General features: G+C 40.1%; 1 protein-coding gene across 1 annotated transcript in view; it reads left to right on the top strand.

Moving 5' to 3' along the window:
* Window positions 1–307: 307 nt before the first annotated feature.
* PKD1L1 (polycystin 1 like 1, transient receptor potential channel interacting) overlaps window positions 308–24,473 on the top strand; it is a 199,575-nt gene continuing 175,409 nt past the window's right edge. The window contains exons 1-11 of the mRNA XM_055124814.1: window positions 308–488; window positions 1,349–1,515; window positions 3,627–3,766; window positions 7,761–8,074; window positions 13,076–13,249; window positions 14,413–14,532; window positions 15,008–15,176; window positions 15,705–15,944; window positions 18,516–18,648; window positions 20,392–20,598; window positions 22,133–22,308. Of these exons, the coding sequence (XP_054980789.1) occupies window positions 308–488; window positions 1,349–1,515; window positions 3,627–3,766; window positions 7,761–8,074; window positions 13,076–13,249; window positions 14,413–14,532; window positions 15,008–15,176; window positions 15,705–15,944; window positions 18,516–18,648; window positions 20,392–20,598; window positions 22,133–22,308 (2,021 nt within the window). The remainder of the gene's footprint in view (window positions 489–1,348; window positions 1,516–3,626; window positions 3,767–7,760; window positions 8,075–13,075; window positions 13,250–14,412; window positions 14,533–15,007; window positions 15,177–15,704; window positions 15,945–18,515; window positions 18,649–20,391; window positions 20,599–22,132; window positions 22,309–24,473) is intronic.

Genomic DNA, 24,473 nt, shown 5'->3' on the forward strand with positions numbered 1-24,473 from the left:
GAATAGAAGCCAGGAAGCAAGAGGCCATCTTATTAGTAATGTGGGAACTCTGTCTCAGTGCATGTTTGAAAACAGGCCCCAAATTTGAAAAAACAAAGCAAAACAAAGAATATCCCCCCTGCCCCCCCTCCACAGAATTGATATAGTAGAAAATTGTGTGCTTAGTTTATGGGAAGAAAATGGATCTGGTGGAAGAGTTCACAAAATGATTGGAAATGAAATGAATGCATTCATTTCATTGCCTGCCATTCATTCCCACCTCCCTAGGTGTGTCCAGACTTTGTGCTCCCTGTCCTCGCTTGGTGGGATGACTGTGGTGACGAAGAGCGGGGCTCTCCAGCTCTGCATCTGCAGCCAGAGTGCTGCCAAGAAAGTGCAAGTTGGTAAGGCCTTGGCAGAAATACCAGCATCAGATCATGATGTCACCCCTAAGCCAGGTGCCAGACGGGTACTCAGATGCCGAAGCTTCATCCTCATCCTGTTATCAGGCAAGGCCTGAAAATAAAAAGCCAGAAAGTTTGCCCTCGCTTCCTAGAAGTGATAGCATTGGAATTTGAAATCCTGGCTCAGTCCAAACCGTTTTATGTCCTCACTTCCCCAGGGAGTCCCAGGCTTAACTGTATCACCTGCATGAATCCTTTATAACTCAGGGAGTCTGATGCTGACCATGTGAAGCTATTTTTCATTCATTCAGTTGTTTTCTTCTGAAGTGATTTATGTAATTTGGAACTGTAACTTTGTCATTTTAATATCATTCTCTACATTCAGGGAATGTAGAATTCATCTCTTTTTGTAGATCAGACTTTTTCTTCAGCTATTTTGACCTTAGTGGGTTTGATAATTGATTCAGAAAAGCACATTACTTTACCAGACTAACTCATTTATTTTATTAATTTTTTTAATTCTTCTTCTTGGAACTAGTTGTGAAGTTATGTCATTCCTAACTAGGTTTGACCATGCACTCAACTCAGTTAGTCTTACATATTTTTAACGAACGGGAACTGGACATTAGGTTAATTCTCTTTTGCTTTTATTAGCACAAGATAGTAATACAATGGAATCTTTATAGTGCTTTTGGGAACATCTGGCTTTTGATCTTTGGGATGTCTTTCTTTATTTGTCCTCACGTTTACCTGAGACATTTCCCACCTGACTTTTTGGCTTTGCTCCTTTTCTTTCTCACACATTCCCGGGTTTGTGATCTCTCACTCATCACTTCAGGACTGAGGAGTGGACTTCCCTACCCTGAGTGCAGGCAGTGGCCATATGAGTTCCCTAACATTGCTGGCTTATTTTATGCCTCTGTGGCACGTTGCAGTTTTCAGAACTTCCTGTCTGTTTACTCTAGAGATCCGTGTTAATCCGACCTGTGCCCTGACAGCAACAGAAGAGGCTGTGGAACTAGAGAGCCCTCCTTTCTTGGCTTCCTGGAAGAAGGTATTTCCGACAGCCACTGCTGTACCCCCTGGACACAGAGCACGCGTGTGTGAGCCTAAGAAAGCCCCCAACAGTTCAGTAGGAGTCTAGTTTATCAGATGTGGTTTCTGGTCCTGTGTATTGTGTCCGTGAAGCAAGTTTAAGTTATGTAGCTGTAATTTTACCTTGACATACCAGAATGCAGTCTAAAGACATGGCATTCTGGAGTTGGAGCAATTGTACAGCAGGTAAGACCCTCGCCTTGCACACAGCTGACTCTGATTGAATTCCCAGCACCTCATATGGTTCCCCACATCCACCAGGAGTGTTTCCTGAGCACCACCAGAAATTACCCAAAAACTGAAAAAGAGAAAAAATACATGAAGTTCTGGATTTTCAATATAGGGAAGACACTTGGCCACAGGTCAGAGAAGGAAGCCATTCTAGTTATCTACAATATATACTGATACATTTATTTATATTTGTGTAGATATTTTATTTCTTTGTTGAATGGAGTTAGGAAGCTCTTTGAAAGTCAATGTTAAATTACATCTGACTACCTGGAGGTGTGAGTGAATACACCCACATCTGGGTATCACAATTGTCAACAGGACTAGATATCCAAGGAGAGTGAGAGAAGCATGTGTGATTATAAACCTCTCTCCACACACACAATATTTGTACCTGAAAATAAATATTTTCTCAGGTACATAGTGTTGAGCAGTGCTTCTATGCTTAACATAACTTTGGAAAAGAATTGCTTAGAGATATTTTTCAGGTTAATAGTAAAGGATGTTTAATTGCAAAGATTAACATCTCAACCCCTGAGAGCAGTAGGTCAGGAAGCAGTGGGTGAGGTGTTTAGGTGGGCATGGATTACTGTTTTTGTATACGCAGAATCTTCTGAGTTTTCAGTGCTCCCTTCTCCCAGAGATTAGATGACAAATAGAACTCAGACTTACTTGAGCATTTGTAGTTTGAGTTAATATGAGGGGCTAACAGACCAATGCAAATTAACTGTGCCCAAATTCTGCCTCGTAGATCCTAGGAATAGCCCCTGAGCCCCACTGGGTGTGTGATTCCCCCCCAAAAAAAACAAGAGAATAAAACAGTGAAAATAACAACAACAATAATCCTTGTAGAAACGAACACAAACAAGAAAATCTTTTCCTTCCAGGGAGCCCACGGTGTGAGTTATACTGAGTCGCTTGCTTGGAGAGGGAGTAGCTAGTCTCTGTTGTTCATGGAAGGTTTGAAAGGTGAAGCTGAGACTATGGAATCCAATGACTGTAGGCAATAAGAATTTATTTAAAGTAAACAGTACTTGCATGAAGATTTTTTTGTTGTTTATTTGTATACTTATTTGGTTTGGGGGCCACACTTGGTAGTGCTTAGTTTACTCCTGACAGTGCTCTTAAGGTCCCGATGAGAATGAAATCAGGCTAGCCACATGCAAGGCAAATACCTTCCCCTGTAAACAAGATAAACACCTATGAGTGAGGGCTGCAAACACCTCTCTGTACCTCACTGGAAATGAGAATTCTAATTGCTGAATTCACCCTTTCTTTATCAGCTTTGTCCAGAGTAATAGGAGCAGCTACTTATTCTCAGTATCCTGGTTATTTTGGCAGAGGTGATCTGAGTGCCTGCCTTTTGTGAATATGATTGAATTATCTGATGCTGTCATTTTACATATCTCCACTACTATATCACACGTGGATTGTCAGTGCTATTTTTGTAGTAGAGCAAGAATCATTCTTGCTTTTAGATTCAGTTAGGTTAGAAACTCTATTCAGAAAATTCAGCCTTAAGATTCTTACCTTCCACAGCGTTTTCCCAGTAAATCAGCCCAACCAGTGCTTCAAAGGTATAAATCAAATTGTCTATATTTTTTATCCATTTCCATCTCATTCAGAAAAAGTTGTAAAGTGCCCAAGTCTAAACCTCATTGTGCCTCCACTCACTCTCTATTTCTCCCTTGTCCTCCTGCTGACCCTAGTGCAGCTATGGCCACCTGACTGTCACAGCCTTCCCCGCAATTGTGAGCTCCATGCAAACTGACAACAAACAGCTACAGGCTCTCTGCGCTCAGTGGTGCCTGTCACATAGCCATCGTCAGCTTCAATTTTTATCTTCTTGCAATGTTACTTTTCTAAATGTACTAGTTTTCATACACAGCTCTTAATATTTTTATTTTTTTTTCTCTATAGAACACTTTGAAAACAACTAGTGGAACAATGTCAAAAATTGATGGGAGGAAAACAGTGGCTCCTCCAGATTGGGCTATCCATGCTGGCTGGTATGTCAGTAAACCATCTTTGGTAGAATTAGATCAAGTTGATAATTTAATGTAAATGCTGGGGTACATATAGAAATTGACACAATAAATGATTTGTTACCATCATGATTGTGAAATATAGGAACATAATAAGGTTGGAGGTACTGAATACTATAATAATTGTTTATATATGGGTAGTATTGCATTAATTGGTCATTTCGTAGGTATAAAATAATAGTAATAGCTAAAATTTGAGAGTAAAGTCTAAAATGATAGGTTAATACTCAAGTCAGCCACAAAAAAGACAAATAGTATATGATTATCTCATATATGGCACCCATAGAAGTGTAATGCTGGGTACAGTAGCTGGAAAAGAGAAGAGGGGTCATTGGTGATCAGTGGGCACAGTTACAGATTTTTAGGAGGATAAAGTTCTGGATATGTGTTTTACAATGCAAATAACTTAACAGCACTGAATTACATTCAGTTAAGCTTAATTGTACTCGATTGTACCTAAAAATGGATTGAAAGCTGGCATGTGGCTCAAGCAGTAGTGGACATACCTTGCATATGTGAGATTCTGGGCTTGATCCCTGGTTCACTGGCCCCCAAGCATTGCCAGGGTGTGGACCCTGCAACAATAATGATCACTGTCACTGTCACTGTCACCCTATTGCTCGTCGATTTTCTCCAGCAAGCGCCAGTAACGTCTCATTCATCCCTGTTGCGTTCAGGGTCAGGAGAATGAGGCCCATTATTGTTACTGTTTTAGGCATATTGAATACACCATGGGTAGCTTGCCAGGCTCTGCTGTGCGAGATTCTGTATTGTTCTCTTCTGGGAGCTTTGTTTTATAGTCTCTGGATTTTGGCTGTTGATGACATTACACAGCGCTGGGGTGGTTTGTGGGTGTGGCTGCCAAGCTACTGGAAAATGATGGACCTGGGTGGAGGAGGCCCAGTCCTTATCCGAGCAGGCTTGGAGATCTCAGCCACAGGTCCTGCATACCTGGGTTCCTCTGTCAGTTCCTTCATGGGTGAGGCTAGTCCAAGTGTGTGGAGAGTGGCCTTGAGCATGGCTGTGGCTGGGTTCCAGAGGTTTTTGGCTGCTGGGGCTCTGCTTGGGGCAGGGAGGGAAACTCAACCAGCCCCCCCTCCAAGGGGGCCCCAGTAAAGACAGCATGGCTCGGGTAACAACAACAATGATAACAACAACACATTTTTTTTAATTAAGGTGATAGATTTTATGTTGTATGTATTTTTTGAACCACAATTTAAAAATAGCATTAGGGAACCCAATAAATATAATCTCAGAAAATGCTCTGGCCTTTTTTTTTTAAGATTCCAAACTATCATACTGTTTCTGAAATCCATTGTTTTCTTCATCTATCCTAATGAATATTAAACATCTAATCATGCAAAACAAAGGTAATCTTTTCCTTAAAGGAAATGCAAACATTTCTTTAAATCAAAACGCTTCTTTGTTCATGCATATTTTCACTGCATTCCCACCATTTCCACTATTATTTTTACTGTATTTCCACTATTTTCACAATTGCAAATTGTCTCACATTCCAAGGGCAGGTACTGGTTGTAACTCAGAGTTAAATTTACCAGTTCTCTCTGATCTACCCCATTCCACCTGACCTGGCATGACTCTTGTTCCACTATTTATTTGTAATGCTCCCTCGTTTGTCCCCCTATGTTTATTTTGTTTTGGGGTCATTCCCATCAGTGCTCAGAGCTCTGCACACAGGATCGATTCCTGGTGGTGCTTGGGGGATCATATGGAATGCCAAGGATTGAACCCAGGTCAGCCCAAATAGGGTAAACACCCTACTCTGCTGCACTATCCCTCCACACCACCCCACACCCCAGTTTTCTTGATTCTCCCTATATGATGCATAATTTAGAGTTACTGCAACTAATAAGATTCAGTCACTCCTGTGAATTGAGAGCAAAAGAGAATTGTGACCAAAATGTAAGTAATGCCCAGTTCCCTGACTGTGTAGAAAGTCAGAGAGCACCTGCAGTTGCATCATTCAGTCAGGGAGTAGTCTCGCAGATAGAAGAGGGAAGAATTATCTAGCTAAACAGAGCAAGGCTGTCAAGGAAAAGGAAATGTTCTGTTTGGATGATAAGGGTGTATACTGTTGTAAGTGTGTCTATAGGTCCACAAGAATCTCAATTATAGTGTTTACATATAATAATTTTTTCTGGGATATGGTTCAAGGAGATCCTAGGTACCCATCATCCTTGGTCAGAAAGAAAATGCCACAGTGGTATCACTTCTTGATGACCCTTGAGCTTCTCTTAGGAGTAGCATGCATTGTTTCTACCTCAGGACCAGGCAGTTGTCTATTGGGTGAGAGAATAACCCATTAGGAAAGCCTTGAAGGCTGGGGCCCATGATGCATACTCTGTCAGTTACATCAGGGAGGACCAGTGAGAAAGAGAGGCAGGAAAGAAAGAGTGGGTACATCATTGGATCCATATTTGCAGAAGCCAGAGCAGTAGTGCAGCAGGTAGGGGCTTGCCTTGCATATGGCTGACCTGGGTTCGATCCCTGGTATCCCAATGATCCCCCAAGCCTTCTAAGAGAAATCCCTTAACACTACTGCCTCTGGTACCCCCAAAAACAAACAATGACAAAAAAAAAACAAAAAAAACCCAAAACAAAAAAACTGTGCTGTATTGTAAGGTAAACATTGTAGAATTTTATGAGTTTGGGCAAAAATAGCCAAATAAAGTATGGCAGCATTTTGCAGTGGTCTCTTTGGAGCTGGAAAACTTAAATTCCTTTATGTATCATAGGACCACTGAATTCTTCAGAAAGTGTGACCATAGAGCTGTTTTTCATTACTGATGTGAGGAGCCACTGTCATTATGGGGACATCCCCATAGACAGCCACATTTATTTTAGAACATATCCTGATTCCACTTCACTTTTCCTAGCAGGTATTTGATGGTGTCATCGAGGCTTGTGTCCCCTCTAGAACCTTTGATATCAAGCTCAATTAATTGGGATTATCTTACCTTCATGCTCCACTTTAATAGTTGTGATCAATAATACAGCACTGTGGATGATACTGGTGGCTATCAAAAATGAAGAAAATCAACAAATGAAGTGCCCATGTTGGTTTCCTTTATTTTCCATGTTATGTATTCAGACTGAAACTTTGTCTAAATTTATGCATTATGATGGCACGCATAAATGATGGGAGGGACATCTGAGAGAATGGATACTAGTTATAGTTATAATGAAACCTTCTCTAGGCCCATGAACAACTTTTATTTGCTATTGTTTTTTGCTTATTCTTTTTCTGATTTATGCTGTAAGCTATTTGACCATGTCAACCATGGACACCACTATAGAACAGTTTTTACTTATACTTGATGATCAGAGAAACTATTATTGGAAGTTGAAGGTTGACCCATACAGACACCTAACTTCCCAATTTATTCAAAATGTACAAAGGTTTGTAATGACCCTGACATAGAACATTTCTTCAGAATGTGAGAGGAAGTATCTTCAAGTTACAGATCTTCATGCTCATTCACCAGTTACAGGGAAGATTATTACATTATTGCTAGGATCTCTACAGTAGGAACATTAGTTCTTAGACTTAAAGCTTTTTATTGAATCTCATAGGACTTTCTTTTCTCAGCCCAGAATTTGGGGAAAGCATGATAATCTATATTTCTCACGTATGTCAGGTGAGTTTGGAATTATTGTCTCCATTTTGAGAGCCAGTGAGACCTCTGCCATAGGTTTCACAAATCTTACTTTAGTAGAATGATTTCCAAAGCAGGCTTCTCTCTCTCAGTAACATGTCCCCAGGAATTTTCAGACTGAATTCTATTTTAATTTTTAATTTTTGACCCTTGCAGTAGTTCTGGGGGACACTGGAGCAAAATAGTCATGAGATTCAGGGGTCAAGCAGTGCCAGAGATCAAACCTGGGGCCCTGGCATGTGTCAGGAATGTGCTACAGACCTATGAGCCATCTTCCTGTTCTGCAAACTGATCCTGAGGCATTCCTTCCTCTCTCTCCACATCTCTTCCAGCCTTCCTTTGGAAGCTGTCAATATTCACAGCCTCTCAGCACCCCAGTCTGGTCCTCAAGAGCCCTGTCCTTGTACTGATTGTCATTATGGAGCCATCCCAATACGTGATCATGCTGTGACTATAGATGCTGCCATCCATGGTTACCCAGAAACTGATGTATGGGCACCTAAAAACCTGGGCTTCCGACTTCACATTGCTTCCAAAGCAGCTTGTTGTGTGGTGACGGATTTCGGGGATGGTTCTGGAGTTCAAATGAGGATCCACAACATGTCAGAGGAAATGGCATTTACCACCTATCACCGGTACAGAAAAGGTAGGACTCTCAGATCCCATGAAAGAAAGGCTGAAGTGCATTCTCAAGTCCCAGAGAATATGTTCCAAAGAAAGATGTGGTGCATAGTTTATTTTCCCAGAACTGCTCCGATCCCTCTGCATGGGAAACTGTGATTCCAAAACGCATCCAATATATGTCCTTATTGTACAGATAAATGTTCTTGTGTACATTGAGAGTCCTCATTTACATGCAACTCTACATTATGGAGATACTCCCAAGTATGTATAGAAGAGTTTTCTAGTTCTTTTGTATAATTGCATAATATTCCATTAATTGAGTCAGATAAATTTGTTAATTACATTTAGATTATTTCTACTCTTTCATCATTTTATTTTTATGAAGTTATTATCTTTTAAAATCTTTTTACTTAGTCACTGTGAAATTATAGTTATGCATGATTGGGTTTCAAGAGTAGAGTGTTTCAACACTGATCTCTTCACCAGTGTCCACTTCCCTCCACCAGTTATCCTACCCCCCACCCCATTTATTTTTCAACCAACAGTCTATTTCTGTAGAGGCATATATCTATATGTGGGTTCCACTGTCATTTACACTACTGCTTGCTGATTTCGTAACACTTTATCACCTTTCAGCACTGCCTCCTCTCAGTTGAACGTGTCCCTCCACCATAGATACTACCCCCTTCCTGTCCTTCCCCAGCCTCTCATTTGGCATTTTTTTCTACTGAATACCAGTTCTCATGTGTCCTGCAAGGTTGTAGGAGGGGAGTTGGAGAGGGAAACTGGGAATGCTGGTGGAGGTAAGTTGACAATGGTGGTGTGATCGTTGATGGAATATTGATATTCTATGTTAAAAACCCAACTGTTAATAACTTTGTAACTCACAGTGCTTTAATAAAATAAGATATGAAAGAAAAGAAAGACAGAAGGAAAAAAGAAAGAAAGAAAGAAAGAAAGAAAGAAAGAAAGAAAGAAAGAAAGAAAGAAAGAAAGAAAGAAAGAAAGAAAGAAAGAAAGAAAGAAAGGAAGGAAGGAAGGAAGGAAGGAAGGAAGGAAGGAAGGAAGGAAGGAAGGAAGGAAGGAAGGAAGGAAGGAAGGAAGGAAGGAAGGAAGGAAGGGAGGGAGGGAGGGAGGGAGGGAGGGAGGGAGGAAGTTAAATTACAAAAAGAAAAACCTATGTTTGACCACATGCCAAGATAGACAACAAATGCTGCTGTGGCAAGATTTTATTCATTGATCCAAGCTTCCAACCATGGACCCATCCTCCTGGCCCTTGTTTCTAGTGTACTTGGGTTAATTAGTCCCATACTATAACCTTTGCATTTCTGTTGTAATGTTCCCCCTTTCATTTCTCATTTGGTTTCTTAGGGTTGTCTCTCTCTTTTTGAGTCTTACTGGTGAGTCTTCTCTATTTTTTTGAAGAATCAGCTCTTAGTTTCATTGATCTTTCAGATTGTTTTCTTGGCCTCCAGTTTATTTCTGCTAATAAAACTTAGAAATAATAAAACTTATTTCCTTCCTTTATTATTTTATAATAATAATAATAATAATTAATGATTAATAAGTTTTATTATTTCCTTCCTTTGGAATACCTTAGCTATTTGTTGCTCATTTCCAGTTTCTTAAGTTGTATTGTCAGGTTATCTATGTGAACTTTAACCTTAACACCGCTCTTGCTGTATCCCACATGTTCAGGTTAATCTTATCCTCATTCTCATTTGTTTCCAGGAATATTTAAATTTCCTCTCTGATTTTCTCTCTGACATACTGGTTGTTCTATAAAGAACTATTTAATTTCCAGGTATATGAGTTTCTTCTCCATTTCTATTTGTGATTAACTTCTATTTTCATTGCATCATGAAGGTAGAGAGTATTATTTCTATTATCTTGACTTCGTGGAGATATGTTTTGTGTTCCAGTATGTGGTCTATCTTGGTGAATGTGCCATATGCATTGGAGAAGAATGTGCATTCAACCATTCGAGGACAAAAAGCTATCTATCTACACACACAGATACACACACACACACACACACACACACACACACACATATATATATATACACTATACACTACATACACATATATAAACATACACACATATATACACATATACATACATGAATATACATATATGTGTTATTGCACCCCTCCCTTCCATTTATTCTTTCAAAGAAAGTATTTCCTTATTGAGCTTTGGTCTAGTTGATCTATCCAGAGGTGATAAGGCGATGTTGAAGGCTCCAACTACTATGGTGTTGCTATCAATGTCTTCAAGTCTTTTAGCAGTTGTTTTAAGTATTTTCCTTGTCCTTCATTGGCTGCATATAAGTTTAAGAGTGTGAGATTTTCCTGATGTAAATATCCCTTGATAATTAAAGAAAATGACCTTTGTAGTCTTGTCTGATTTTTTTTTATCCTGAAGCCTATGTTGTCTGATACTAGTATGACCACGATAATCTTTGTGATGGAGTTGTTGCTTGAAAAATTGTCTTCCAACCATTGAACTTGAGTTTTTGTTTACTCTGACTATTCAAATGTATTTTTTGCTGGCATCCTATTGTTGGGTCCAATTTTTTATCTAGTATTTCAAGACATAAGCAACTTAACTACAATAAATAAACTGAAATGATGATGATATTATAATAGTCACACACTATTGCATTATTGATATCTTTCTTTCAGCTAGACTTAATAAAATGCTTTCTTTTTTTAACTTTTTATTAAATCACTACGTGGAAAGTTACAAAGTTCTCAGGTTTATGTCTGTTATACAATATTCAAACACCCATCCCTTCACCAGTGCCCATACTCCACCACCAAAAACCCCAGTATACCCCCCGCTCCACTCCCTACCCCCTACTGTATAACTAATGAATTTCACTTCATTTTCTCTTTACCTTGATTACATTCCATATTTCAACACAAAACTCACTATAGTTGTTGGAGTTTCCACCCAAGAGAGACAGACCTACTACCAAGGAAGCATTTGATAATAGTTTTCCATTGCTGGGAATGAAGAGATATGTAGCCCCACTGCTACAAGTACATAACTCTTTTTTTCCTTTTTCCTTTTCCCTTTTTTTCCCCCCCCTCATCCCCCTTCCCGCGCCTCATAGTATGGTGTACGCCACGCTGCGTCGGCCAGCGTGGGGCTTTTGCTTAGTTCACAGTCCAGAGAGGTGGCTGCTACATTAATAACCTTCAATATTTCAACAAAAACTTACTGTTATTATTTGGAGTTTCCCCCCCAAGTCAGACCTGTTCAAAAGGAACCATTTCACATTGCTGACAATTATAAATGTTAAGTCGCGCAGATGCAGCAGCGTCCGCGCGGTTTTGGATTTCTGTATAAAGTCCAGGGAAAATTCTGCCAGAAATCGCATAGCCCAGCTCACAGTCCCAGTACATTGCTGTAAGAAGTCTCTGGAATCAAAGTCTTTAGGCGCAGAGGGTGCGCTTCACTCTCAGCAGCTCCAAATTTATCTGGGCCGCGGGCATGCCGGTTACACCCCCTTCCCATGAGTCCCTGGGAGCCCCAAGTGTAAAAATCGAATACCTCTGGGTTAGGATTCTTAGAAGATGGCGCCTGCCATGTGGGTGCCACCGCCGCCGTTTTCCATGCAGGAAGACAGGGTGGGAAGGAAAAAATCCACCCCCGGGCAGCACAGAGTTGTAGCCCAGTTCGCAGTCCCAGTGCATTGCCATTAGATGCTGCTCTGGATGCCCGAATGTGTTAGGTCTCTGGAATCAAAGTCTTTAGGCGCAGAGGGTCCCAATAAAATGCTTTCTTATAGACAGGATATCTGTCTTTCCTTTACTATAACTGTTTATCACAAACTTTGTTATTAAAAGTCTCAGAAGCTCAGAATGTATTTTTAGGGACATAACTGTTGCTACTGCTTACATGAATGTGCATGATTTTGTGTATTGATTTTGTAGCTGGCCACTTTGCTATATTGGTTTATTGTTTCTAGAAGGATCTTTGTGAACTCTTTTGGGTCCTCTTTGTATAATATTATGGCATCTGCAAATAGAGATAATTTAACTCTTTCTTTTCTAATTTGACCCCTTTGGTTTCCTTCCCTTCACTTGTTGTTGCTAAGACTTCTAATATAATGTGGAACAAGAGAGAAGACATTGGACATCCTTTTCTTATACCTGATCTCAGAGGGAATGCTTTCAGATTTTCAACATTAAAAATAATATTTGCTATGAGCTATATTGCAATATATATTACAATATATAAGAATGTGTATTCAATATTTGAGGATATAAGGCCCTGTATATATCCTTGAGATCCAGCTCCTATGGTTCTTCACTTCGTGCTCTTATGCCTTTACTGGCATTTTGTCTAGTTCATCTGTCCAGTGGTGATACGGAGTGTTGAAGTCCCCACTGCTATCATGTTTCCACCCATATGTTTCTTTAGGTTTGTGAGCAAAATGTTTATAAACTTTTCCTCTAGGCAATTACTAATTAGAAGGTGAAAAAATAAGAATCCAGCACTTAAGGAAAGGAATTGCAAAGTCACATTATTATATTATGGCATACAGTTGTACTATTAAAATGCTAAGCAGGAGAAGAGATCTGGGCCATTTTGTAATATTGCAGAGTGTTTTCTCATTTCTTCCATTTGGCTGTTGTTGCTGTTGTTGTTTTTAGCTATAAAATAATATATATGTTGGTTGTTGTTGTTTGACAGCTTGTCATCCTTGTGGAATGTCTTCTAATGCAGAGACTTCCTACACAATTCTCAAATAATATGCAAAAACATCTTATTAAAAATGCTAAGTATTTCAAGATGACAGGGCATTAAACTTTATGTTTCATTGTTGATTGTGGGTCCCCATTTTTCTGGGTGGGTTGGAGGTCCATATAATACTTCTGTTACTATCAGAGACAAAATCGTCTTTACTATTTTGGTTTCCATTCATTGCTACATTATAAACATTCAACAGGTATCAAATATTGCACCTGCTGTTAATAATGGAAAGGTTGTTCTTTCTCCTTTGTTGCAGAAGGAGTCTATATGCTCAAGACAGTTATTTATAATGAGTGTTATGGAACTGAAGTAGAGCTTGGGCCTTATTATGTGGAAATTGGCCATGAGACCATATCTGTCTTCATGAATTCCAGCAGTATCCATGCAAATGAAGTTCTTATTTTTGCTGGCTCCACCCTGGACGAGAAATGTAAGACCTTTACTGCAGCCTAAACTTACTTATGTTAGCTATGTATGGAGAAGGCACTATACTGAATTGGTGTTATTACAGTCAACTAGTAACAATTCCAAATTGATATATACAAAAGCCCTCATTTATTATTACCTCACTCATAAAACATTGCACAATAATGTACTCTAAAGCAAGCAAGAAGATGAAGTCATTCAAAGCCCTAGTCTTGTTGGATTTATAATCCAGTAAAACACTAAGACATGCATGTGAAGAATTTGAGCTGGGAGGGGCAGAGACATAGTGCAGTGGGTAGAGTGTTTGCCTTGCATGTGGCCAACCTGGGTCCAATCCCTGGCACAGCCAAAAGTGATTACTAAATGCAGAATCAGGAATAATCCCTGATCACCCATAGGTGTGACCCAAAAATCAATAGAAAAAAGAAAAATATGATCTAGGACATTAAAATACCTTAGGGGGAAAAATGCCTTAGGAAGAAAAAGATTTAGGCTATAATATTGTAAGTCAAGGCCGTTAAGTATAATTGAGAGGATTAGGAATATCTGAGTTAGGAAGTGACGTCTCTGATGAGCTTTGCAGACTGGGCAAGTTGTAAAATTGTGTGTAGCAGATATCAAGAAAATAACACAAGTTCTCCCAAGTGGGCTGAGGATTGTGCAAAGGCAGGGTCCCCTAAGCAGAGAGCCAGCCACACCTGATCACTAATGCAAATCTACATGGCTGTGACTTTCACACATTCCGTCAGAAGCCCAGGGTGTGTGGTCTCCAGAGAAATGCGAGGCTGCCAATTAATCTCCTCATCAGATAAGAGGCCAAGATGTGGATCTTATGGGATCTGAAGGAGGAGATTGACTGACAGCCACATTATGGATTAACTGTCAATCTCTGGGAGTGTGGGGGGAGAGGTGGGGAGCCAAGTATTGGCCTAGGTTATAATTTTGAACCTGCTGCAGATTTTCTCACTTGCAGGGAAGTCAGAAAACTCTTCCCCACAAACCTTGGCATGCTGCTGGGCATCCAAACTGGGAAATTTCTTTGAAAACACTTGTTTTGAATTTTGGAATTTCTTTCCGCAGAAAGCAGAAAAAAAATTGCTCTGTATTGTGAAACTAGTAAATTACGTTTAGGAATTTCCCTCCTTATCTTTCTTTTCTATATTGTAGACAGTGTCATTATGCATAAATTTCCATCCATTTCTTCATATAATGTGTCCTTTGCTTCTTCAATCCAAATGAATGATGGCCTGAGATGGTACAGCGCGATTGTTTGGTACCAGATGCAATGTATGTATTAATTCCCCTTTTGTATTTAACAAACAAAATCATAAAGGCAAAAAAGAATTGTGTTCTGTGAAGAACTCTACCAAGAACTCTATTTGCCCTTGAACTAATTCAATATTCATCTACAATTTTATGACTTTTCTAGAAACCCCATTAAGTCACATTAAGGCTTCACTCTAAAGGTATAAAATGCTATATCCACATGCATATCTAGCTCAGTATACCGCAGTCATTCAAAATACCAAAGGAGTAAAAGTAAATACCAACTTGCCGTATCATGTTATGAATTATTACTATGGTGACCTTTGATCTTAGTTGTAGTTTGGTCATTACGTCACTAGATGCAGTCTTTAGCAGTCTCTCAATTCCAGCTGCTGGGCTCTATGCTCACTCACTCATGACTAAATAGGAATGTGAGGGTACTAATTTCTCAGTCCGTATATGCTCAAACATCTGCCCTCCTTTTCCTTTGTCATAGCCATTTCTGTCTATACAAATGGAACCATATTCGCCACAGAAACTGACATCACTTTTGTAGCTGTGACCAAGGAAACAACTCTTCTGGAGTTCATTTGGTATTTTGGAGAAGAAACACCTATGAAGACAACTTCAAGAAACATTAAGAAAAAACTCAGAATGCCCCGGTGGTCTGTATAAAATGGTTATTTGGGGGGTTATTGGCTACTTACAAGGCAGCCTTACTCAGACACTAAGGATTACCATGCTTACACTAAAATAACTTAAAATGTTGCAATGTTAAATGTCATAACCACAAGGCACTTCAGTGAAGATGAGGGAAACTGTTGATTTAAGGGGTGAGGATCCTATCCCTTTGTCTGGCCAAGTTAGAGGATGAGACTGAAATCAAATAATCTTGGATTCAGATTCTATCTCTAAATTGACCTGGGCATTTGATCAAAGCAAATTCCTCCTTTAAGGAGAATAGTGTTACCGTTACTTTGAGAGGTGTACTAAGCATGAAAATGGAACAGTCGAACAGTTGCAGCCTTTTCCCCAGAAAGTTAAAAGTCATTGGGTTCTATAACGATTTCCACAAATTAAATATCAAATTTCTTCATATGCCACCTTTCTCTTACAAATCTCATTTGAATTCTCTCTATTGACCTTTTTTTGCCTTATTAACTATTTACCTGTCCCTTCTATACCCACCTTAGGTATCAAGTGACAGTCAGGGCCTCCAATGGCATCAGCAGTGTGGTCTCAGAGCCCCACCATATCAGATTACAGAGGCGTATCAGGGCCAACCGCCTGGCATCCTCCACATCAGCACTTGTGAATGCCAGTGTAATCTTTGAGTGCAGAATTAATGTTGGTACTGATGTTTCCTACCTGTGGGACTTTGGAGATGGGACTGTAGACTTGGGGAATAGCTCCGCCAGCCATGTCTACAGCAGGTAAGGCATAAGGGCACCTCTTTGCATCCCATGCCCAGAATATGGTTGTCTAAACATCAGCCCTTTGGGTTTTCACACTGATCTGATTTCCTGTCAAAACTAAATCCAGGGGCTGGAGCAATAGCATAGCGGGTAGGGTATTTGCCTTGCACACGGCCGACCTGGGTTCAATTCGCAGCATCCCATATGGTCCCCCAAGCACTGCCAGGAGTAACTCCTGAGTGCATGAGCCATGAGTAACCTCTGTGCATCGCCGGGTGTAACCCAAAAACAAACAAAAAATACTAAGCCCAGCTATTGTTCTCCAGGAATTCAGTCTGGGGGCTGCTGGACAGAACACATGCTAAAAGAGGTGCTTTAGGCAGCTTTTTTTAAAAAAAAATTGGGGTGCTAACTCATAGTAGCATTTATATGTGAGCTGGATGCTAACTGTGGAGAAAGTTTGCCAAATGGACAAGTGGGGAGCCAAGAAAAATCAAAGATGGTAGATTGGGGTAAACAGTAATAATCTGCAGAGGCAAGGGACTAGCATAACATGAGTAGGAAGGTAGAAATACAGTAGGAGGTGGATAATAAAGGTAGAAGGTGAATTTTAAAAAGTTGTGTAATATGGAATCACTTCAAAAAGCTTAGATAATGCCATTTAATTGGTCATTTAGGACTCAATAAGTATTTATTAGACGGTCCTAGCAAATGCAATACTTGCCTTTATCTAAAATAACATTGGAATTTTTAGAAAAGCTGGGCCTGTTTCCAGAACCACAACAGGAGTGTGCCCCCCCCTTCAGAGTCTTTTGTCTCCTGCTACTTAATCATCCATTTTGATTAATATTATTCGAGGATGGAACATTTCCTATCTGTGGATGCTTTGTCATAGATGTGAATGAAAGAAGTTGAGCCTCAGCTAGTATGCTAAGTTATGAAGTATAAAAGTATAGAAACATCAAAAAATACCAGGTCCATGTGAGCTAGGTTCTCAGATAAAGATTTTTATCACTCCTCCTTCAGTGTAGGACTTACATCTGAAGGAAGTGAAAGTACACCTTTCCTGTGGCCTTTCCAAATTTTAGGAAGAAACTGAATGGCCTTGTCACTGGTCCTTCATTGACACATTGCTCATGGTGATAGGTTTTTCCTCCAGGAATGAATGAGTAACAGTTTCTGGGACTGAAGCGTTATCAGGGGGATTCCTGAGACTTCAGGATTTGATGTGCCCTGTTGCCCGAGGAGGCCTCTCTCGTACTGCAGACATCAGTAGGGATTTATCTGTGCCTTCTTCATCCTCTCCTACATTCCCAGAGAGTTCTGAGCACCCAAGAATATGAAAAGGGCTCCCTAGTCATGGCTCTTGTGAGCTGGACTTTGCTTTTTCACTGATGTCCCAGCATGAAAATGGCACTCTGGTCATTCCTGAATTCCTCTAGTGAGTGTTGTTTTGTTTTCAAAATAATTGTTGATTTTGCATCATTTTCAAGCAAACACATTTCCTTATTAAAAAGATCTGATCATCAAAACTTGCTTCATACACTCTTCCCTCCTCACAACCATAGACTCTGCCTCATTCTGGGCCAGTCACACTTCTAATCTGTGGAATATGTCTAAAGGTTCCTTGGTTAGTAGAACCTAAAAAGTGGATCAGAAAACGCAATCAGTCCTCCTGACTCTTATTTCTACCGTCTTTGAGTATTATTCACATACTAGTTTTAAAAAATATCTCACAGTGCCTAAAAGGAGAATAAGAGAAAGAAAGATAAAGACAGAAAAAGACAGCCAAGAGAGAAGAAGAAAAGTGCACAGGTGGAGTGGGGGAGACAGGCAGGAGGGAAGCTGGGGAAATTGGTGCTGGGAAATGTGCACTGGTGGAGGGATGGGTGTTGGAACATTTTGTAGCTAAAAACAATCATGAACAACTTTGTAACTATCTCATAGTGATTCTATTAAAAAAAAGAAAGTCAGTGGCTCAGAAAACAGACCGCAAAGACCACGCAAAGATTCCCAGTCATAGGTCAGTGATCCATCAAAAGGGGAACCTTGGGGCTGGAGCAATAAATAGCACAGCAGGTAGGGCGTTTGCCTTGCACGTGGCCGACTCAGGTTCCATTCCTAGCATCCCAAATTGTCCTCTGAGCACCGCCAGGGGTAATTCCTGAGTGCAGAGCCACGAGTAACCCCTGTGCATCACCAGGTTTGACCCAAAAAGAAAAAAGAAGGGGGAGGGAACAGAAGGTTTCCCTGGAGGACATAAACCAGAGCCTGTCTGTCCAGACGTTGATTAAGGAGGCAAGCAGGGCTTATTATTTTTTATTTCTGAATATTATTATTATTTCTGAAGTTCAAAGGACTTATTATTTCTTCTACAATATGTGATATAAGTTTGGTGATTCATCCCAGTTCCTGGGGAGGATACAGGGTAGGGTAAATGACTACTGAGGAAATAAGCCAAAAACCAAGTCTTTGCTTTTGCTTCTGTTTTATCTCTGGCATATCTTCTTATTTAATATTTTTTAGCAGATCTAAGATGGCACTGACGAATGGTAACATCCATCTCTTATATGTGTTGTCACCCTTCAGGGAAGGAGAATTCACAGTGCAAGTTCTTGCCTTCAATAATGTCAGTGCCGCCTCCCTCCAAAAGCGCCTGTTCGTCACGCTCAAACCCTGCCAGCCCCCCCCAATCAAGAACATGGGGCCCAGGAGAGTCCAGGTAGGAAGGCCTGCGTGTCATTTCTTAGATTCTATCCAATGAAATCAGCTCAGAACTGGAGTTTGGGGGTGGAGGGGAGGTGATTGTCTCTGCACAACACAAGGCAGCCTGGGAAGGGTGTTGACTGCAGTGCCTGCCCCTAGGCTGAAAGGAGGAAAAAGACTAGTTTCTAGTGTTTGAATTTTATTATTCTCCTTTGCTTACTTTATTTACTTTATTACTCTGGTGTCAATATAGCTCACTGAAAGAAAGCTTTATAATTTTTAATTTTATAAATTAAAATTTGTAAATTAATAAATTTATGAATAAATAAAATTTATAAAATTAAAGCTTATAAGACTTATAATTTTATTTTTAAAATAATTTGGAGAAGGTTATATGTGAATATATGTGACATCAAAATCAAAAGATGTGTTTAATTATTTTATACCAAATATTTTATAACCAAAGGGTTAGGAGAAAGAGTTACTTTTTAAAAAATTGTTTTGAGGCATCTGATTTAGAGAAAATTGCCTTTTGGCGGGGCAAAATTACCCAAATGAATGAAATTTTACATGGAATTGAAATCACATCACTTGCCTTAATTTTTCTAATTTTTTTTTCCTGAGACTTTCTATGCCTAGTCTCATTGCTGACTCCGGGGAGTTGGGCACCTTGTTTTTCCAGATGTGTTACAGAGATCAAAGGGCACATAGGCATAAGGTCTGGGAAGTCCAAAGTGAAGGGTCAGGGCTGGTGATCTGATGGGGGACTTAAAGGGCAAGACTCACAAGCTTCCACTAAGCCAGCTTGGGCAGGTGGTTCTATGCCCCAGAGCAGTGGATTTTTGGTGAAATGGATGGATAGAAAATTAAAAAAAAACTGAATAATATTGATTTAATTTTTATTTATAATTTTCTTTACATTTTGTAGCAGTATAAAGATAAACAAAAATCTTTAGATAGGGAGATAAATAAATATGTAAAGATAAATAAATCCTGTTTTGTGGAGACAGTCACTGTTGGTTGTCTTGTATATTTATTTATGATATTTTTGCAAAGTTTTTATGTAAGGTCTACTATGTTTATATGTGTGTATTGTGTGCATGACTATATCAATGTGTATTGATGCCATATGTTATGCACCATTTTCTTTTGTTTTTAACTTGTCTTGATTACATGGATTGAATGCTAATATAATGTTATGCACATAAATTACACATCTCTTGGGGATGTCCACATTATCAAGCTGTTTTTACCAACTTTTCATGATTACAAGTAATTGGTGATGATGGTCTACAAAAAGCTTACTGCATGTCTATATTTATAGAAATATATCACTGTCACTGTCACTGTCATCCCATTACTCATTGATTTGCTCGAGCGGGCACCAGTAACGTCTCCATTGTGAGACTTGTTACTGTTTTTGGCATATCGAATACACCACAGGCAGCTTGCCAGGCTCTGCTGTGCAGGTGAGATACTCTCAGGAGCTTGCTGGGCTCTCGGAGAGGAGTGAAGGAATCAAACCCAGGTCGACCACATGCAAGGCAAACGCCCTGCTACTGTGCTATCGCTCTAGCCCATAGAGACATGATCCTTACAAATTTATGGATATAGGTGCTTATGGCTTGGGAAACATAGTGTCATTCTGTGAGTATACAAATAATTGGAGCCCGACATCGGGAACATATGCTTAAGCATTTCATCTCCTGTTAGGTCTGATGGAGGTTTTGGTGATTCAGCTTTCCTTTCTAATAATCAGGTCTGGCGGTCTCAGCCTGTGGAGTTAGGAGTGACGTTTGAAGACACTGTTCTCTGTGACATCTCTCAAGTCCTTTCATACAGCTGGAGCCTTAGGAACTCAACTGGGTGGCCAGTCCCCCTGCCTTCTACCATCAGCATGCACAGACAGATCCTCGTCGTGCCCAGATACTTTCTTGAGCCTGGCAACTACACTGCTTTGGCCAAGGTAGCTGAACTTTCCAAACCACCGCACCACACTTATGCTGCCAGAAGCTTTCCAACAAGAGTTCAAAGACTTCTACTCCCTACCTATTCTAGTCAAGGAAAGGAGGTTCTTGAAAAAAAAGCATGGATAGGATTTCTAGAGAAAATTTTAAGTTTAGGGGAGAACTAATTATGTTCAATGATTAGCAGAGTGATTCATTGAACAAAACCATCACATGTACCTGCTTTAAACAAGTCACCCTGACGTCAGAGGCTGGACACTCTCTCTGTAAGGAATTGATTACCTAGAAAGCAAAAAGGGCAACACCGTATTTGGAATGTTTCCATCCTAAACCCCAATCCCTGTCCCAAAGCAGAACCGAAATAATATATATTTTGTATTGTTTGTTATGAAAAACTGCTAAAAATGCTACAAAAAAGTATCTCTAAAGGAAGTAACGTGAAGATTGTTGTATTTCACCCAGGGGCTATTAAGCCCTTCTATAAGAGATCATTAACATGTTAAAGGTTGAACCTTGTGTGCTTTATATATACATATACCTGTAGAAAAAATTTTTTCCTCTATGATTGATTTCCTCCTACTTTGAACCCCATCAAATGTGGTGTGGTACTCTTGGTGTATGGGTGCAGTGTGTCCTATGAACTGCAGCCGCATGGTCCAGGAATAATTCACTCATGGGTGAGGCTCAGCCCGAGCATGTGGAGAGCGACTGTGAGCATGTTGGCAGTTGAGTTCTGGAGGTTTTTGGCTGTCAGGGCTGGGTCCCTTGGGGCAGGGAGGGGTCTCACCCACCCCCCTCTGGGGCACCATTGCAACAATTTAAGGAGGTAGCAATATCTTTGGCTACAATTGACAGGCATTTTTTCTTTGGACACTTAAAGTAAGTATATTTCCATGGGAAAAGTGAGTAAAATTTTTTTTATTGAATCACAGTGAGATATACAATTACAAGGTTCTTCATGATGGGGTTTCAGTTGTATTCCAACAACCTTTCTATACCATTGTACATTTCCCACCCCAATACAGCGATATTCCCAGTTTCCCTCTCTCCTCCCCCCAATGGCAGGCACTTCCCCCCCCTCCTCTCTCCCTTTCTCTCTCTCTCTCGTTCTCTCTCTCCCTCTCTCTCTCTTTATCTCTCTTTCTCTCTCTCTCCCTTCCTTTTTGGCATTATAATTTGCAATACAAATATTGAAAGGTTATATGTACATTCCTTTACCTACTTTCAACACTCAGTTCTTGCCCAGAGTGATCATTTCTAACTATTATTCTCATCACACTGGTCCCTTCTCTATCAGTACTTGCCATAGCAGTTAGGCAAGAAAAATGTTGTTGTTGTTGTTGTTGTTGTTGTTGTTGTTGTTGTTGAAAATGGGAAAAGGGTCAAATATATTTAGCTTGGGAATATCATGATCTGGTTGGAGCCAGGGATACATTTAGACTCACATTTTCTTTTTCATTTTAAGACCTGAATCCAGCTCCTGAGAGAAGACTGCTAGTCCCTGGAGTAATTCCTCTGTCCTTGGCATTACAGGTCCAAGTGGAAGGCAGTATTGTGCATGGGAACTACTGTGTGGAGGTGGAGGTGCAAGGCCGGGCTCCGGTCAGTGTGATCTCCGAGGGAACACACCTCTTCATCTCCAGGACCTCCGTAGTCATCCTCAGGGGGACCCAGTCCTATGACCCTGACTATCCTGAAGCCACTCTCCGGTGAGCACCCAAGGAGGTGTCAGCTTATCTCAGCACCTGCTGTTTGTTCTGATTTCTACCTCCACCAAACTCAGGAACAGGAGGTTAGAAGAGTTACAAGAGTTAGATGACTTCTGCCACAGTAACTCTTTAAAATTTAATTAAAGAACTGTGTTTTATGAACTTATTTATAGTTGAGTTTTAGGTATATAATATTTCAAGATGAATCCCACTATAGTGCCAACTTCCCTCCACCAGTGTTCCCATATTTTCTCCCCATCTCCCAACCTCCACCCCATTCCCACCCCTCATCCCCCCACCCTGTCAACTAGAGAAGCACATGACAAAGTTCCAGTGATTGCAGCTTAGATCTCATATTTTCAGTGTTGTGGAGACTGTGTTTTAGATATATGGCTATAGCACTCACCCATATCACCAGTGTAATTCAAGCCCCAATGACTTTTCATCTATTAATTCCTGTTCTTTTCTTGCCCCTTTGATTTCTTTCCATCTCTGTCCTCCTCTCTAAACATTGGGGTCAAGGCTGATCTTGGCATGCCCTTTGCTGCATTTCCTCATCTAGTATTCAATATGCCTCAGGTAAGTGGTAACATCCTGTGTCTGTGTTCTGCTGGATTACTTCACACAAAATATCTTCCAGATCCAACCCAGGTTGTAGCAAATTGCGTATCATTGTTCTTTGCAGCTGTATTATATATATATGTATACCACAGCTTCATAATCCATTCATCTGTCATCGAACATTTAGGTTGATTCCTTATCTTAACTATTATACTGAGTGCATCAATAAATAATGGTTTGTATATGTCCTTTTGAGAGAATGTTTTTATGTCCTGGGGGCAAATACCCACCAGTGACATAGTAACTTTTAAAAATGTGAGTATACCCGAACAAATGATTCTTTTATATATATATATATAGATATATGTAAAATATATATATACATATATACATATGTGTACATATGCATATATATGAGGTCATATATCATGTGTAAATATATGGGAATTATTTAAGGGTGGAATAAAGCATAGCTTTTTAATTGATATTTATGGTATATTTGTAATATGAGGCTTAAATATTATATACATTCAAGCTGCTATAACGACAGTCACAGATTGGGTGGAATACAAGAAGTAGAAATTTATTGCAGTTCTGAATGATGGGTGCCGAGATCAAGTCAAAATAACATTCAATATATCATCCCCTAGCCATGCCACCGGACTCCGCACCAGGCTTTTTTCACTTGGGGTACCCCATAGGGGCGCGGGTGAGAACCCTCCCAGCGCCAAGGGACCCAGCCCTGGCAGCTGACCTCCACTACTCAACTGCCGCCATGCTCCAGGCAGCTTTCCAGACACATTATAAGACACTTTCTACCCATTTTTCATAATTGCCACACCATATTTGATGGAGTTCAGACAGTAGGCAACAATTCATAGAGAGTAATATGTATGTATGATGTATGTATGTATATATGTATGTATGTATATATGTATGTATGTATATATACATATACATACACACACATACTTCACACATACCTCTCAGAGAGCCTGGCAAGCTAAGGAGAGTATACCGCCTACACGGGCAGAGCCTGGCAAGCTACCCATGGTGTATTTGGTATGCCAAAAACAGTAACTATAGGTCTCATTCCCCTGACCCTGAATGAGCCTCCAATTGTTGGTAAAGATAAGTGAGGAGAGGTTGCTAAAATCTCAGGGCTGGGAGGAATAGAGATGTTACTGGTGCCCGCTCTAGTAAATCAATATCATGAAGATCATCTTTTAGGTTCATGACCTGGTTTGTTCACTATGTCTTCACATGGTAGAGGGGAAAGCTAATTGTGTGGAGTCTAACCCCAATTTTTAAAATTTTTTTAAGAAATTAAAGCACTGTGATTTTTAAGTCACTCATAGTTCAGTTTCATACAATATTGCAGCACTGATCTTACCACCAGTGTCAAGTTCCATTCTCCAATGTTCCCAGGTTCTCCTGACGGCCTGGCCTGGCCCTGTTGCTTCTTGTCTGTCTCAGCATGCTCTCTCCTCCACTGTTTCTTTTCTTCTCCTCCCTATACTGTGGGGACAAGGTTGATCAGGGCATTCCTCCTCTAAAATATTGCATTTCCTAATCCAATTATTTTGAATACCACATATGACTAA

Source organism: Sorex araneus, chromosome 2, assembly GCF_027595985.1.
Source record: "Sorex araneus isolate mSorAra2 chromosome 2, mSorAra2.pri, whole genome shotgun sequence".
Lineage (NCBI taxonomy): Eukaryota > Metazoa > Chordata > Mammalia > Eulipotyphla > Soricidae > Sorex > Sorex araneus.